Source organism: Macrobrachium nipponense, chromosome 9, assembly GCF_015104395.2.
Source record: "Macrobrachium nipponense isolate FS-2020 chromosome 9, ASM1510439v2, whole genome shotgun sequence".
NCBI classification, from domain to species: Eukaryota; Metazoa; Arthropoda; class Malacostraca; order Decapoda; family Palaemonidae; genus Macrobrachium; species Macrobrachium nipponense.
The window spans coordinates 108,967,930-108,985,690 of NC_061110.1; the positions used below are offsets into that span (position 1 = coordinate 108,967,930).

Sequence of the window (17,761 nt, forward strand, 5' to 3'; positions counted from 1 at the left end):
CAAGAATGTGGGCTATACGTGTTTTGGTTAGCTTGAATTTTGCCAAGAACCTTTTTTAGAAATATAAGAAATCTTTAATAATGTTATTGAGACACAGGCATGATAAAAATGAGTCTTGTTAAGCAATCTGACTTTCTGCGTCGATGATCTTTCAAACAAAATCCATACTTTTCGATATTAAGTGCATTGCTTTTTTTTTTTTTGGGGGGGGGGGGGGGGGTTTTTTGGGGGGGGGGGGGGGGGGGATTACACTATATAGCGGTAATGAACAATAAGAATAAATAATAGCATCGTATCTCAATTTAGAAAGAAAAATAATGGTCCGATAAGTCCTCTTGAATAGGTTATTTATACTATTAAATATAAGATATTTCACTTATTGGATAACTGCAGCTTAATAGTATTGCACTATGTAAATATATCAGAGGGAAAGATCTGCATTTATTTAATGCTTATTTAATGCCGTATGTCATATTTATGATCATATCTATGATCATATTTATGATCATATTCATGATCAAGAATTAGAAATTCTACGCAGTAATTTTCGGCAAATCAGTAAATTTGCCTGAAAAATAATAAAGGTAGGCAGTTTCTGGTGATTCAACTACCACGTCGCGGTTAAATTAGTAGCAGTTTGTGGTTAGTTCCCAACCCGTAAATCTCCATTCGCTTATGAACTCTGATTTGAGACACCACGTTCCTCAGAACATGGCATAAATAATAACCTTAGATAGAAGGATATGAAACTGAATAGGCGACAGACTTCATACAGAGAGAGAGAGAGAGAGAGAGAGAGAGAGAGAGAGAAGAGGCTCTCTGGCTTCGTGCGCTTAGACATTATTATTTGGGATGAAGTCCAGTTGCTCTTGCAAGTTGACATAGTTTTAATTGATGAAAATATAATTTCATGACAAAGCAGAAAACAAGAAAAAATAATATTATAGTCCACTTTTGTTGGAGACTGCAAATAACCGCACACAGTGTCACTATTTTGCTATTTTGTCATTGGTTGCTTGATATATTGTTGTACGATACTAGAAAGTAGATATATCGCACTTTAGAATTTTCTCGTGATGGATTCCAAAACGTTCATCCGAGTATCACTATGTTCTGTAATTTCTCTTAAAAAATGAACGATTACACGTACTCTGTGAATGGAATAAACACAAACGAAAAACGCATGGTTATAAGCATTATGGTGGCGATTCCAAATCTCATAAATCACGATTAGGTTAATGATATTCACCTAAGGTTATATATAAAGATATATATCGTCAACTCCAAAGGAATAAGATATAGTCACTAACATTAAATAAACCTGTTTTCCGAATATTTCCTTTTCTTATTTTAAAGAGAGAGAGAGAGAGAGAGAGAGAGAGAGAGAGAGAGAGAGAGAGAGAGAGATTTTCGCAAACTAAAGTCATAAGTTTTATAACCATTCTAAACCAATCCATTTTGGCTAAAAAAAAAAAAAAAGATATTTACGTAACGTTCTCGAATAAAAAAAATCAACAACAGTAGTAATGATATAGGGAGTTTTTTTTTCTATTAACAATACGTTTATCTAAATATGATTTTGATAGGCTCGTCATCTTTCTTAAAACTTTTATTTGTTAAATAACAGTTTATAAAATCTTTTGAAGAATCCGCCTGCGGAGAAAACGATAAAAGTATTAATGGCTAAGTAAAATGCCTACTATATATGTTATATCAAAATATGACTACTTTCTACTATACAATTGAATACATATATTCCATTCGTAGTTCAGTTTGGAGTTTTACTCCCAAATCTTCCAACGGAGAAGTTGACAAAAGACGAAGGATCACTGCTGCCTGAGATACTTCTAGGAACTTTTTCATCGGCGTAGGAGCCATCACTGTTTCCTTTGTACGTTCCACTTTCAGAGGAGCTTGGAAAATGGGTCCTCTCGTTATAGGTCTTTCTTTTACCATTATCTTCATCAGTCACTTCCTTTTTACCATAGATGTCGTCGCGACTTTCATGATTTTCACTTCTGAAGAAACTTCCGGAATGGCCTTCGTTTGCGAAGGGGTCACTTCCCCTTTCGTCATAAATGTCTCCCTTGTCGATGTCAGCGGAGTAAATGTCGCTTCCAAAGGGCCTTCCACGAAATTCTCCTGCAGAGAAGGACTCACTCTTCCTTCCGTCAAAATGATCTCGTTCGAAAAAGTGAGATTCCTCAGCCTCATCACCGTCTGTCACGTCGTAGATGTCATCATCTCCATTTGAACTTCCAAAGAATTCACTGCTGTCTTCAAACGAATCTGCAAATGATTCCGTTCCCCTCTTAAAGGGGCGCGATTCTCCAAGTGATCCTGCTCCCCCCTGAAAGGTGCCAGGTTCTCCAAAGGATCCTTTTCCCCGCTTAAAGGTGCCGGAACCTCCAAATCCTGTTCCCCGCTTAAATGAGTGAGGGTCTCCAAATGATCCTGTTCCCCGCTTAAAGGATTCTCCAAACGATCCTGTTCCTTGCTTCAAGGCGCTGGACCCTCCAAATCCTGTTCCCCGCTTAAATGAGTGAGGGTCTCCAAATGATCCTGTTCCTCGCTTAAAGGATTCTCCAAATGATCCTGTTCCTTGCTTCAAGGCGCTGGACCCTCCAAATCCTGTTCCCCGCTTAAATGAGTGAGGGTCTCCAAATGATTCTGTTCCCTGCTTAAAGGATTCTCCAAACAATCCTGTTCCTTGCTTCAAGGTGCTGGACCCTCCAAATCTTGTTCCTCGCTTAAAGGAGTGGGGGTCTCCAAATGATTCTGTGCCCTGCTTAAAGGGGAATCCCGTTCCCGGCTTCAAGGTTCCGAAGCCTACAAATGATCCTGTTCCCCGCTCAAAGGTGCCAGATTCTCCATGTGACCCTGTTCCCCTTTTAAAAGAGCTGGATTCTCCAAATGGTCCTGTTCCCTGCTTAAAAGCGTGGGATTCACCAGATGATCCTGTTCCTCGCCTAAAGTTGTCGGTTTCTCCAAACGATCCCGTTCCTCGCTCAAAAGAATCGGATTCTCCAAATGTTCCCGCTACTGTTTTGAGAGTGTCAGATTCCCCAAATGATACTGTTCCTCGTTTAAAGTTGTCGGATTCTCCAAACGGTCCTGTTCCCCTTTTAAAGGAGTTGGACTCACCATGTGGTCCTGCTCCTTGTTCAAACACGTCTGAACCTCCAAATGATCCTTTTCCTTGATCAGATTCGTGGGAAGGTTTGAAAGGTCTCGTTTTTTCACCAAACAAGTTGCTGCCTCCTGAAGCTCCTGTCTCCGGTTCGAACGAGCTGGAACCTCCAAATGATCCAGCTCCCCTGTCAAAAGGGCTTCCAAACACTTTGTCATCGAACGCACCAAAAAACCTTCCAAAGGCACCTCCAGACCTTCCCGAATCATGCACAGAAGGATCACCTCCAAAGAAATCGTCAGCAAGATTTCTCGAGAGGCTACTTAAACCTTTATCTTCATCACTGGATGATTGAGCACTAGAATAATCCTCTGTAAAACTTCCAAGTGCCTCTTGTCTGCCGTCAGTGACTTTTCCAGCAGAAGTACTATCGCTCATAGCACTTGCTCTCCTAGGGATGTCCAGAAGGGCAATTCCAACTATCAGCAAGAACCTCTGAAAAATGGTATTAAGAAATTGTTGAGAGTCTGATATAATTTGTGTTTGTTCGTGCAGAAAACGTCGCCTACTCTTTGACAGTTACAGTTAAAAGGAGTTGCATAAACTCAAATTTATACGGAAAGGTAATCAGCCTGAATATCTGACACAAAAAAAAAAAATGAGGATTTCAATGACTTGTGGGAAATTTAGACACTTTGAAAATGTTTTGAATTGAAAATGAAAGTAAATAACAAACTACTTCCTTACAGAGATATTTAAGAGATCCACAAATGCCTTCATATATTTCATATGAGGTATTTGTACGCATTTGAAAGATAACTTTGCAGGATCATATATCTTCTTTTTTTTTATTTATATCCCATCATTTCCACCAACTTCACGTTCTGGTGAGTATCGAAATTCCCTATAAACTCTTACTTTCTAAATCATGAGCAGGAACAAGTGATGTGTAAATTCTCTTGCACGAAAACTGAGTGACGAGGTAAAAGTTAAGATGATTAACTGTGCCTTTCAGTTTTAAAATCACCGATGACACCATTCCAGACAATTAAGACAATTTAAATAAAAAAGAAATAAATTCATATTGGGTCTGAATGCCCACTTTTGCCACGTAAAAGTGTTGGTTTATTACCTGTTGATAAAGAAGTTAAGTATTATTTTACTGTAATCCATTATTGCTTTCTGGACTTGAAAATATCCTTTTCCTCTTATTTAATGTGTGCTTTGAACATTTCTAACATTCGTTTCGCTAGTAAATATGTACTTTTAGAGACAGTGAACCCCACCCATATATCATACAATCTAGGGGCCCACAATGGGAACGCGGAGACTTTGGATAGGAGTTAAAATATAATGAATGAAATATGAAGACTTTAAACCCAGAATAAAGTAAGTTTACGGAATGTTTTTAAAGCTAGGTTAGGTTATATCATTTGCTAAAGAAACTAACCTCAGAAACGTTCAAAACACACTCTAAACCGTAGGTAAGCGATGTTTTCAAATCCAAAATGCCATAATGGTTTACAGTTAAGTTACCAGGATTAATGATGACTTTGACGCAGATTCAAATTTAAAAGGAAATATAGAAAATAAATGCCTATCTTCCCCTCGGATTCAGAGATGATGAGGATATCCTGCTGTATTGAGGATCTGAGATATATTAGTATTACTATGGCTAAATCTAGATATTTAAATCTAATATAAGATACAGTTTGTAACTTGTGGGAATCAACGCCTTTTTTTTCACTGAACACAAAATAAACTGGGGCGTACGTTTTCAGAAGAGGTGCATATGACTACTTGGAAGCTGGTGTGGTATATATTATTTTTATCATTTGGTATTCTTGGACAATAAGATTTATAATACTGCACATTACTTGACCAAATAAATAAGCATCAGCTGTCAATTGCATTTCAGATAAATGTATAAAACGTGCCCGATAATTTAAATAAGCACTAGCTATCAGTTGCATCATAAATAAATATCTAAAGCGAACGATATTCTTCAAATTGTTCTAAAATAAAGCTCGTTTTATATTAAGAAAAGGGCAAGTTTAAATCCTTTTGGGTTGAAATCTTGTGGAACAACATTTCACAAATAAACCTGAATGAAAGTCTCACCATGCTGGATTGGAACTTCTGCCTCCTGTGAAGTGAAAGAGATGAGTAACATACCTGCACAGGTGATCAGTACCTTTATATACAACCCGGCAGCAGATGGGAATTTTCAGAATCATTCAGCGCTCGAACGCGCCCAAGATGCAATAAACTATCTGTTCAGCAATCGACGAATTATGAGTCTTTTTCCGCTCTCCTGAAAAGTCGATTTTAGAAGAAAATAAAAGTATTGTAGTTTGTGGGTTGCTGAAAGTAGTGCGCAATCGGCTTCCTGATAAAAGTTCAATATAAATAGAGCGGCAATTTCCTTTATGCTTTCTAAAAACAACGTAGAGATAAAATAACGATAAAAAGAAGCTAGGCGAAGCATTATCGGCTATTTCTTGTTATATTCTATTCCACTTACTTGTCACAATTACCTGCCCTCATATTTATTTTAATGATTAATGATATGATTGCATTTACCATTACTTTATATCACATTACAGGGTGAGAATATTTGACAACTGTTTCTCGTGTGAGTGTATCAGAGTCAGATCAGTCGAATTATCAGTAATATCCAGAATGTGCTCATAAATGTGTTTGTGTGTGTGTATATATATATATATATATATATATATATATATATATATATATATATATATATATATATATATATAGTAAATCGAATTCTCAGTACCACCTTCGGAATGGATGGATTACAATATACCCTGGAGTCGAAGCTATACATTTTTGGGTTTGTTTGTGGGTGTAAGTTGAATTATGACCAGGTAGTCAATATTGTATTTTTATATACACGCACACATATATATATGTATGTATGTATGTATGTATGTATGTATGTATACCTTATAGGTATGTGCGTGTTAGTGTATGTCTTTGTAAATGTGTGTATTCAACGTTGAGCTTATTACCATTAACTGGATGACCCATGAAGTTCCTCTACAAAAAGCTCTCACAAAAACATTTGCCTCGTACTTCTACGCAAAAGACTCACCGTATCCTCTCTTACATTCACCCAAGGTCCTTGTATTTATCCTTTACTGACTCGCTATTAAGCTCTTTCTGTTTTGCCTTTCTTTTTTTCCTACCTTGAAATTATAATTGTCCCCACATAACTAACACTTCTCAGAACACTTCGGTAAAGACTCTGATCAATGCTGGCACCTACAATATCCTTATTTTATCGCCACACTTCTGGTCATTTAAAAGTCCCTCTCACTTCGTAGACGTTAAGCAAATGATTCATCCAAAGTGCTTGTAGAACCTTTTCCGGTTTTCTATCTTTCTTGATAAACACCCACATCTCTTTTTTAAAAGAGGAACGTTTTAGCAAGATTCAAATACATTCCAACTCTAGCTTCCAAGGACGCAACTTTTCTCGTTCACGTACACAAACACACACAAACACGCGGACACACGTGTGTATACATACAGACAGACACGCACACATATATTTTATCATGCTTTTTACCCTCGATATAATACAGAGACAGACACACACATACATACATAAATAAAAGTATAAGCCACGAAGGGGCTTGTACCTTTATTTATGCATTTATCACGTTCCAGACTTTCTTGATTCAGTTACACACACACACACACACACACCACACACACACACACACAATATATATATATATATATATATATATATATATATATATAAATATTATATATATATATATATATGTATATATGTGTGTGTGTGTGTCTGCGAGTGTGTGTGTGCGTGTGTGTGTGTGTGTGTAACTGAATCACGAAAGTTTGGAACGTGATAAATGCATAAATAATGGTATAAGCCACAAGCAAGGACGTTGAGTCGAAAGATCTTGCAGCTATTTCAGTGTTTCACTTCCTTCGTTTTTTGAACGATTTAAAAAAATGCTCGAATGTGCTGATGAAGAAGTAAGGAGGCCTTATACCAATGTACTGAAACGTAACTATTTTATCAATGCTTTTTTCCCTCGATAGAATAAAAAGACACACCCACACACACACATACATACATAGATAAAGGTATAAGCCACGAAGGGGCTTATACCTTTATTTATGCATTTATCACGTTCCAAACTTTCGTGATTCAGTTACACACACACACACACACACAAACATATAAATATATATATATATATATATATATATATATATATATATATATATAAATATATATATATATATATATGCGTGTGTGTGTGTGTGTATAACTAAATCACGAAAGTTTGGAACGTGATAAATGCATAGATAAAGGCGTAGGGCCCTTCGTGGCTTATACCTTTATCTATGTATTTATGTGTGTGTCTTTTTATTCTATCGAGGTTAAAAAGCATTGATAAAATAGTTACGGTTCAGTACATTGGTATAAGGCCTCCTTACTTCTTCATCGGTACATTCAAGTATTTCTTTTAAATCGTTCAATGTTCATATGATACTGTGTTTTGATGAAAAATTCTCCCCTTCATAATTTTGCTTCTAAACATTTCATTAGGCTACCCATCAAGTGAATAGTCAAGGTTTTGTTGGAATATTTGATAGAAGGTAGTTTATTTACTCTCTTCCTTTTATCAGTTGAATGTATAATACAACAGCTTTCAGTGGCACTGTTTTCTGTAATGATATAAATAAAATCCGTAGAAAAACATCACACTAAAGAATTTGCTCTTCTAGTTAAGTTTACCTTTAAAGAAACTAGCGTGCTTGCAAATACCTTACGTTTTCTTTGAAAACCATAGATAACATGAGAAACTATTCAAGATTAGAAGCAATTTGAATGGCGTCTTTCTTACTGGAAAGGGAGGTAAAAGTGAGCTTTTAGATATTATATTTATTTAGTCATGATACCACGACCAGATATTTCTTTGTAAGAGGTTGAATGTGCTTTAGACATAGCAAGGATGTGTAGTTGTACTTTGATAGTGATGGTTGTATGGCATATTTTCATCAAAACATATATCAACTATATGTATTATATATATATATATATATATATATATATATATCTATTATATATATATATATATATATATATATATATATATATATATATATATATGTGTGTGTGTGTGTGTGTGTGTGTGTGTGTGTGTGTGTGTCTCACGTGTATTTTAGCCTCGTTGGGGATTTAAATGATGAGAAGGGTACTATTTTACATGTGTGAACAGGCTTCATAGTAGGATATATGTGCAAATAATAGGTTATTCTAGTGATGGCTAATGCGCAGAATGAACATTTCAATACACACACCTAGCGAACACACAAACACACACACTCACATATATGAACATACATATATATTCAAAGTATTACTACCCTAAAACAAATCACCTTGTATTTTAAATATTTACTCGCATTTTTATCTATTTGTCTATTGTTTTGTTATTATATATATATATATATATATATATATATATATATATATATATATATATATATTAGCAGAGTGTGTGCGTGTGTGTGTTTAGGTTAAAAAAATTTGATAAGAATCGAGAAGATCAAGAATGACAGTTTAAAAAAGATCCAACTACCTCAGATATGTTTTGTATTAACGGATAAAGAAAGCTGCAAATGCAGCTATTCATACAAATATATATTTAAGTAGCCTTTGGAAAATTCAGAGCAACTGTACAGGTTGAGTTTTCAATAAAATGCTCCTCCATGTCTACAATAAAGGATGAATTAAAGGCAAACATTGTTTAACTAAGAATTTTATTCTTTCTACAAAAGGGATTTAAATAATATAGAAATTTAACAATTTTACAATAGCTATGGTTCAGAATGATCTTAGAATTTCTTTGAACTTAATATAAAGAAAAGACTGACAAACAAAGAAATATTAAGGTTCTTATTTTCCGTAACCGCCGCCTCCAAAGGATCCTCGCCCGAAGGAGTTACCGCCAAAGCCTCCGAAGGAATTGCCTCCGAAGTTCCCTCGGGAACCGTAACCACCTCCGAAGCCGCTTCCAAAGCCTCCTCCGTGGCTTCCACCGAAACCTCTCCCGAAGCTTCCACCTCCAAATCCTCCATGGCCCCCTCCAAAGCCTCCTCCATGGCGTCCACCGAAGCCCCCATGGGAGCCTCCAAAGCCTCCATGACCTCCACCAAAGTTGCCTCCAAATCCTCCACCGTGGTGGCCTCCGTCAGCAAGGCAGACAGCCACAAGGGCGGCGCCCAAAGCAATCAACAGGAATTTCTGAAAGCATAATAATGCAATGTGTTAAGGATCCTAAAGCCGCCCTGAGGCTGTTAATGTTACATAACTGAATAAATAAAACTATAATAAAAATTACTTCTCTATACTTGCCTCATATATATATATGTAGTTATAATACTTGGTAAATTTTAGTTTTTGATTTCATCACTAATGCCAACTGTATAAAAAAAAAGGAGGAGTGGGGGTGGGGGGTGGGGGGCGGTGTGTGTGCGAGCAGCCACGTTTGTTACTTTAATTTTGAGTGATTATCACTTACTTTGAATAAGGAGTGGATTACCATAACATGTTTTAGAATTCATTTTCAAAACTGAGGACGTGATTAACCTCAGTTACTGTTAGTTTGAAGCTTTGAAGAACATGGCAGGGAAATATGTACACTGTTTTAATTTGACCAGAAACTAGAGAAAATGTTATTTTGTTCAAAATTAACAAGTATTCATACAACAGAAGCCTGTAGAGCCATGAATGTTCTAAGCCAAGGATTTTCTGAATGGATTGGCCGTACGGAACAAGCGACAAAACGGAGAGAAGGGACAAAAAAAAAAAAAAAAACTAATATAGAGAACATGACCTAAAAATTCTCAAGTGAAAAGCAACAGAAAGCCGTAAAACTCAGGCAATGTTGCTTATCACTTTAAAGTATGCCTGAGAGAGAGAGAGAGAGAGAGAGAGAGAGAGAGAGATAGAGAGGAAGAGGAGAGAGAGAGAGAGAGAGAGAGAGAGAGAGAGAGAGAGAGAGTATTTAAACAATGGTCTGACGAAGGATGAGAACTGTTTGACAACTATAAGTAATATACCTTCAATTTCGGAAAAGCTAAAATGATAGGAATACTTTGAAAATATCGGGTAGAACGAAAAGAGAATTAAAATAAATATATGAGGAAAATGTCTTCTGATACCAATTCGATCAGTAATATTTTACCTTTAAAGATATAAGGACTACGCAGATATCTGAAAGTACATAGAAGCTCAGTAAGTTAGATGAAGTTAGAACGAAATAAAAATCGAAATAAGCATGTGAGGAAAATGTCTTCCGGCACCAATTCGATGAGTAATATTCTATCTTTAGAAAAATGATAAGGAATGTGTAAACATCTGAAAGTAGATAGAAGCTCTGTAAGTTTAAAAAAAAAAATCGAGACAGCTCGAGAAGGCTTACCATGGTAGTTGGTATCCGAAGTGAACTCGAACTCGAACTGTGTCCTCAGCAAAGCGCATTGCTCTATATATACGGATTTTCATCGACGTCCAGCCCGGTGAAGGTCGAGGATATTTTCTCTTTTAAACGATGAAATGTAGTATCGGCTAAGGAGATGAAAGTAGAGATAGAAATAAGCAGGCATTATTTCCCGTCTCATTTCCGTTGAGGGGACTTGCAAGGACGTGAGTTATGTCTCACGCGTATTTTTAGCCTCGTTGGGGATTTAAATGATGGGAAGGGTACTATTTTACATGGGGTGAACAGGCTTCATAGTAGGATATATGTGCAAATCATTGGTTATTCTAGTGATTGCTAATGCGCAGAATGAACATTTCAATACACACACGAGCGAACACACAATCACAGACACTCACATATATGAACATACATTATATATTCAAAGTATTACTACCCTAAAACAAATCACCTTGTATTTTAAATATTTACTTGCATTTTTATCTATTTGTCTATTGTTTTATAAATGATATATATATATATATATATATATATATATATATATATATATATATGTATTTATGTGTGTGTGTGTGTGTGTGTGGGTCGGTGGGTGGGTGTGTGTTCGTGTATGAATGTAAGTCAAAAGAGGTTACTGAACAAATAGGTTTCACAATAAAAGATGCAAATTTACATATTCCATCTGAATATAATACTGATTTCTGTCGATGAAGTGAGCAAATTGAGGCATCGATGAACCTGCAATATAAAATGAAGGCAAAGTTGAATGACATAAGAGTAAAATGAATTAGAGTAACTTTGAGAATGCTTGTGGAAGTTACTTGTAACTATACAAGGGATGGAATTCAGTGGTTTAGGGGATTACGAGTGTGAATGTATGATTGAGTAGATGACCAAGGTTTGTGAGGTATGTTTTCGCAAAAGAATGATTCCAAAGGATTGGCTGAAAGGAATAATTATTGATCCGTTGTAAAAAGCTAAAGGTGATGGGGGTAATCCTTCTTTATTTACTGGTTTGCTTCCCTTATTAGAACCCATAGGGTTATGACATTCAAGTTTTCCATTTAGGGTTTAGCTTGACTAATAAAATAGTATTAATAATAATTTTTATTTTCAGCTCATCATTACTATCCTTATTGTATCTTAGTTAAACATGGAGGTAGATTTTACCATTTGGATTGATAAGACACACAACAAAAGGGTTGATTTTAAGGTAAAAAAAAGAACGTGTTTATTAGCCTTTTTGATGGGAAAGCGTTTTTGTGGCATAAATGGATCCAAAGAAAGGTTGTGATAGTAGAGGTATAATGTGTAGAGTATAGAATTATGATAAAGAGGGTAATTTTCAAGGGTTTTAGAATGAAGTCAGGTTTTGTTAGAGTTTGCAGAGTCAGTGTTCTGGTGTGACACTTGAACTAAGGCCTTGTTATGAAGTACTTGCAAGGTTTAAGGAATGGCAATAGACATACGAATATGGGAAGTTATATGCTAGTATGGGCTACGAATGGATTTAGGCATGGCTAATATTAGCCGATAACACAGTTCTGCTTGGAAATAATTAAGAGAAATTGTAAAGGCTACTAAGAGAGTTTAAAAGTGTTTACAACAGGAGAAAGGTGAGAGTAAACGTGAGCAAGACTAAGACTATGATGGTAAATGGGATCCAGGAAGATGGGGGAATGAATTTTAATGTGAAGCATAAGAATGGAATCAGCATATCGGTACAGATATTTAATTACAAATATTTTGGATAGGGAAGATTGAGATCCCAATATATTTGAAGCATGTGACGAAGCAGGATGAGTGTTCAAGACCAAGGAGAAACTTGGAACACCTAAAGAAACATGATTAAAGTGTAGCGAGATTGTTGAACAATTTTTTGGGGGGTATTATGCATATGGGTGTCATCCACGATTCAGAAGTTAGAGTGCGTCAGCGATCATTGTATTACATTTTCTCGAGAAATAAATTTAAAACCCAAACCCAAACATACACACACGCACACACACACACACACATATGGATATATATATAATATATATATATATATATGTATATATAATGTATATATATTTATATCATATATATATAGTATATATATATATATATATAGTATATATAATGTATATATATATATATACATTATATATATATATATATATATATATATATATATATATATACATACACTATATATAGATATATATATATATATATATATATATATATATATATATATATATATGCACATATGTATATATATATATATATATATATATATATGATATATTATATACATATATATATATATATATATAGTATATATATCATATATATATATATATATATATACATATACATATGTGCATATATATATATATTAATATATATATATATATATATATATATATATATATAGTATATATATATATAATATATATTATATATTATATATATATATATATATAGATATATATATATATATATATATATATATATATATATATATATATATATATATAATATATATATATATGTAAGTGTGTCTTAAATTATACGTCCGTGAGTGAATATGTGAGTGCATAACTACATATATATTCGTTATAATACTGATTATTTTATAAGGGCTAAAATCAAGAGTTCCATAACATTCATGTATATCACCGAAGTTTCCTTCAATAAAACGATGCTAGAATTCTTCAAGAAACTTCAGTTCTTAATCGGTGAAAGTTGCTGGAACGAAGAAAATGATACATTGCAAAGTCATGGATATAAAATGATATAATTCAAAGACGAACATTTGCCTGAGGCAGATATATAATGAGGTGGAATTTGACGTCTTTTAGAAATTGAACAGAGTCGAACTAAGTACCAAAGAACTGTCGCCTTTGAAGTCTAAAAATAGATAATAATATTTACTCTAGAAACATGAGGAGGTAATGATAACTTGAGGGTAATAGTTTATTTAAAATGATGATCTACCTTTCTTTCTGTCTTAAAGGAAAAAGCTTTGATGAATTGGTAAAACAATCCTAATTATGACCCCGTGGGCAAGTGGAGGCTGTGATGAAGTTTTTGCATGTCACTTTTATGGTTTATGGATCTCCAGATCTCATTAGGATGAATCATTTACAAAGTGAATGGGTTTTTTTTATACCAAGAAAATCTGGTCATTCATTCTTGAACGGCAATGTTAGTGCCACTGTTTACAACCATTAAAGAAAAGCAACACAACAAAATGATTGATATAAGAATAAGATTGCTACCAACATTAAATGTAAATAATTAATCGTAACAGTTCCATCAACATTTTTTTCAGATTTAATACTCAGTCTTTATTTCATAACTGCAGACTTTTCCTTGAAATACCTATGCCACATCCAATTCTCCATTATCAGCACCATCATTCTTTGCCTAAACGTCCTTCGGTTGCATTAACGATCAACCTTCTATTGGTAGACTAGATTTACACCGTTTTCACCAGTTCATGTGAACTCTCTCTACAACCGGTAAGGCAAACATTGACCTTTACATATTACATTCCAGAACGTTTTTATTTTTTACACTACAAGCATCCGCCCATGTCATCTTTACTTACGATCATATTATTGGCCTTTACTTATTCCATTCCAGAGCGTTTTTTTTCTACACTACAAGCATCCGCGTATGTCGTCTTTACTTACGATCATTTCGAAGTGAAATGTTAAAAAATCTATCTGCAACTTCTACATCTCAGTAGACCTTCAGTATTCCTTGTCGAAGATCACGTAGCATAAAAAAAGGAATAGAAATCTAGAATTAGCGCACATAAGATTGATGGTATGGCCGACGATCAAACAGCGCAATGATCTTGCGTCAATACTGAAATGGACCCGGAAGTAACTAACCTGAACGCTCGTTATCAGGAAGGTTCTTTATTTGACGCACGTGTGCTCACACGCACTCAACCTGGAAATAGTCAGGTGGGATCTTGTTGCTATTTTTAGCCAGGTTTGTTTTAGGAAATGGTGGTCAAATTAGTGGGTCCTAAGCTATTTCTTTTCATATATCTACTGTCTTAGTCGCCTAACACGATTTCCAGTATTTTATAAAATTCATTCATTCACGAAATTTAATACATTTTGGAAGCTCATTTCATATTTAAATGGGATTCATATTGTCTTCTGTTAATCCATAAGAAAAATGACATCTTGAATTTATTAATTTCATATTTACAATGAACCAGTCATTATAAAGATAGTTTACAACATTTCGTTTACCTTGTTTGAAAGTACAGGGGAGAAAAAAACAACCTGGATAGATATTTGTAAGTTTTTTTTTCTTTTCCGTGGAGATGCCATCGCTTAACAGTCAAGAAATATAGTATTCTAGCTATACGCTTTTTTTTACATAAAGAAAAAAATAAGAAAGGCTTTCTGTAATTGATCCTAATGAACTACACACGCTCACCTATTTATGAATAAATAAATAAATAAATGTATATATATATACATTTGCATATATATATATATATATATATATATATATATATATAAATATATATATATATGTATATGATATATAAAATAAATATATATATATATATATTATATATATAGATAATATTTAAATTTAAATATTATATATATATATATATATATATTATATATATTTAATTTAATTATATATATAATATATAATTATATAATATATATATATATATATATATATATAATAAAAATAAGGGGATTACGTATAATATATATATATATATATATATATATATAATATATATATATATTATATATATAATATATATATATATATATTATATATTATATACAAATAAGGGGAATTACGTATAATATATATATATATATATATCATATAATATATATATATATATAAAATTATTATAATAGTATATTATAAATAATTATAATATATATACACATATATATATATATATATATATGTGTATATATCTATATAGGATATATATATATATATATATATATATATATATATATATATATATGTGTGTGTGTGTGTGTTATATATATATATATATATATATATATATATATATATAATATATATATATATATATATATATATACACACACACACACACATATATATATATATATATATATATATATATATATATATATATATATATATATATATATATATATTATATATATATATATATATATATTATATACGCAATTCCCCTTATTTGTTAACAAACAGCATTTTATAGTATTTAGGTATGAAATTACCTTACCAATGGTTGCAGCTTCATGATTTTCAATCTTGGACGGTGCCATAGCCTTGTACTGGGTTCTTCCACTGTCTCGGGTAGGTGTTCCCTTGCCTGGGGGTACAATGCACATTTTTCATTCAGTTCCCTCTTCCTCTTGTTATTCAAACAGTGTGAAGCGGCGGGACGGGTTTAGATGAAGGTCTAAGGATGCTTGATTTCTGACAAATATGAAAATGTATTTGTCCTTATTGGGTTTGTTTGCTCTTCTTAGCTGACTAGTTTATTTCCGGCGATAATTTTTCTTTTCGTAGGTTTAACCTTTTAATGTTTATTTTTGTTGTTTTGTTAAGTTTGCAAATACTCCTTTATGATTGCTTTATATGTTGTCTTCTTGTTTCTGGCGATATTGAACTTAACCCTGTTCCACAAAATCGATCAAAAAAATGTCTTATTCTTTATAGCAATGTCTATGGATCATACAAGAATAAAAAAGACTTGGATGTTGGTGCTCTCAGGTTTGATATCCTCTTTTGGTCTGAAACACTTGTGTTTGACTTATGCCGTATTTCGTAACAGTTGACCCCAGTGTTTCAGATGCTCATTTTACTCGAGCGTAATGGTATAAAAGAGTCCGTGAAATGGCACCGTATATTACAGAGGATTTTCCGCATACTTGCTTACTAAAATAGCAATCGTTCAGGAAGCTGACTCCGAGGCTTGCTTCATTTTCGTTGGCGATTACAGTGGTCATCACACTGGATGGCTGAGTTCAGCTACTGTCACAGATAATCATGGGGGTGCTGCTTTTGATTTTTCCACTATTTCTGGTTGCGAGCAGTTAATAGATGAACCCGCACACCTATCTGGCAGCCATCTTGACCTTGTATTCACATATGTTACAGGGACTGTCTCTTTTGGAGTAGGTTTGCTGGTTGGCTCATCTGATCATAGCTTGATTAAATTTAATTTGGAGGTGATCCTGATGTTAACTTTTCAAGAAAGGTATACTGGAAATCTTAGGGATGGTATTCACTGTAATCTTATTTTCCTCAGGTGAAGCAATATTTTTAAAAGTCCGAATATTACAGCGAGTTTAAATACTCATCTTAGCCATTTTATCGCGAGGAGAATTCCTTCTAAAATATACAAGTTTCGTCTTAGAGTTAAACCAAGGATTAATGCTGCATGTAAGCTTACCTACGATAAAACATAAAAACTCATAATGTGTAGGGAGCAAGCAGTCAGAATTTTTGAGGCTCAATTTCTCTGAGGTTAGAAGTCAATTTTACGTTGTCTGAGAGAACTGAGAGAGCGTGTAATGAAGGAGTGAAGGAGACCTTGCTCTTCAGTAGTGACGACCCATGAGTGGTGGCCTATCCTAACTTAAGTCACCGCTCGTTGAAGCTGATTCTAGCGTGCCTCCCCTTATAAGAGCTGATGGAACTGCTGTATAGTGCCTTAAAAAGAAGGGAGAACTTTTGGCTGCACTATGTGAGAAAAGTGGGACGAGTCCTTGGTGTTGCTTCAGTCATGCTCTCCTGAGCCTAAGTTGTGTTCAGTGGCCTTCAGAACAAGAGAAGTCAAAACTTTGCTTTTGGAGCTCTACAGTTATGAAGACATATTATCATAACGGGCTCTTTCCAGTCTTCTGTAAATAGACTGCTGATTTCATGGCTCGTTAGATTACTACTATTTTGAAAAAGTTAATTGGACTCGAAAGGTTTCCTCCTGTTTGGAGGAAAGTAAACATTGCTGCATCACCTAACTGACTAATTCTGTCCTAAGATTTGAGAGACGATGTTATCTAAGTTTTGTAGGTTTCTTGAAGATAATAACCTACTACCAGCATTACAGTTTGGGTTTTATACAGACCTT

The 17,761-nt window shown here is 34.0% G+C and overlaps 2 protein-coding genes across 2 annotated transcripts; both read right to left on the reverse strand.

Annotated features, from left to right (window-relative positions):
- Positions 1-1,573: 1,573 nt before the first annotated feature.
- Positions 1,574-5,283, reverse strand: LOC135218551 (hornerin-like). Its single transcript, XM_064254928.1, has 2 exons — positions 5,252-5,283; positions 1,574-3,625 (listed from the first exon to the last, which is right to left on the reverse strand). Exons 1-2 carry the CDS (start codon positions 5,252-5,254, stop codon positions 1,769-1,771), a joined length of 1,860 nt encoding a protein of 619 aa, XP_064110998.1. The 5' UTR covers positions 5,255-5,283; the 3' UTR covers positions 1,574-1,768.
- Positions 5,284-8,939: 3,656 nt separating this feature from the next.
- Positions 8,940-10,708, reverse strand: LOC135217936 (keratin, type I cytoskeletal 10-like). The gene is made up of 2 exons (XM_064254037.1): positions 10,621-10,708; positions 8,940-9,440 (listed from the first exon to the last, which is right to left on the reverse strand). The coding sequence occupies exons 1-2, from the start codon at positions 10,621-10,623 to the stop codon at positions 9,093-9,095; spliced, it is 351 nt and encodes a 116-aa protein (XP_064110107.1). The 5' UTR covers positions 10,624-10,708; the 3' UTR covers positions 8,940-9,092.
- Between the last annotated feature and the right edge of the window lie 7,053 nt (positions 10,709-17,761).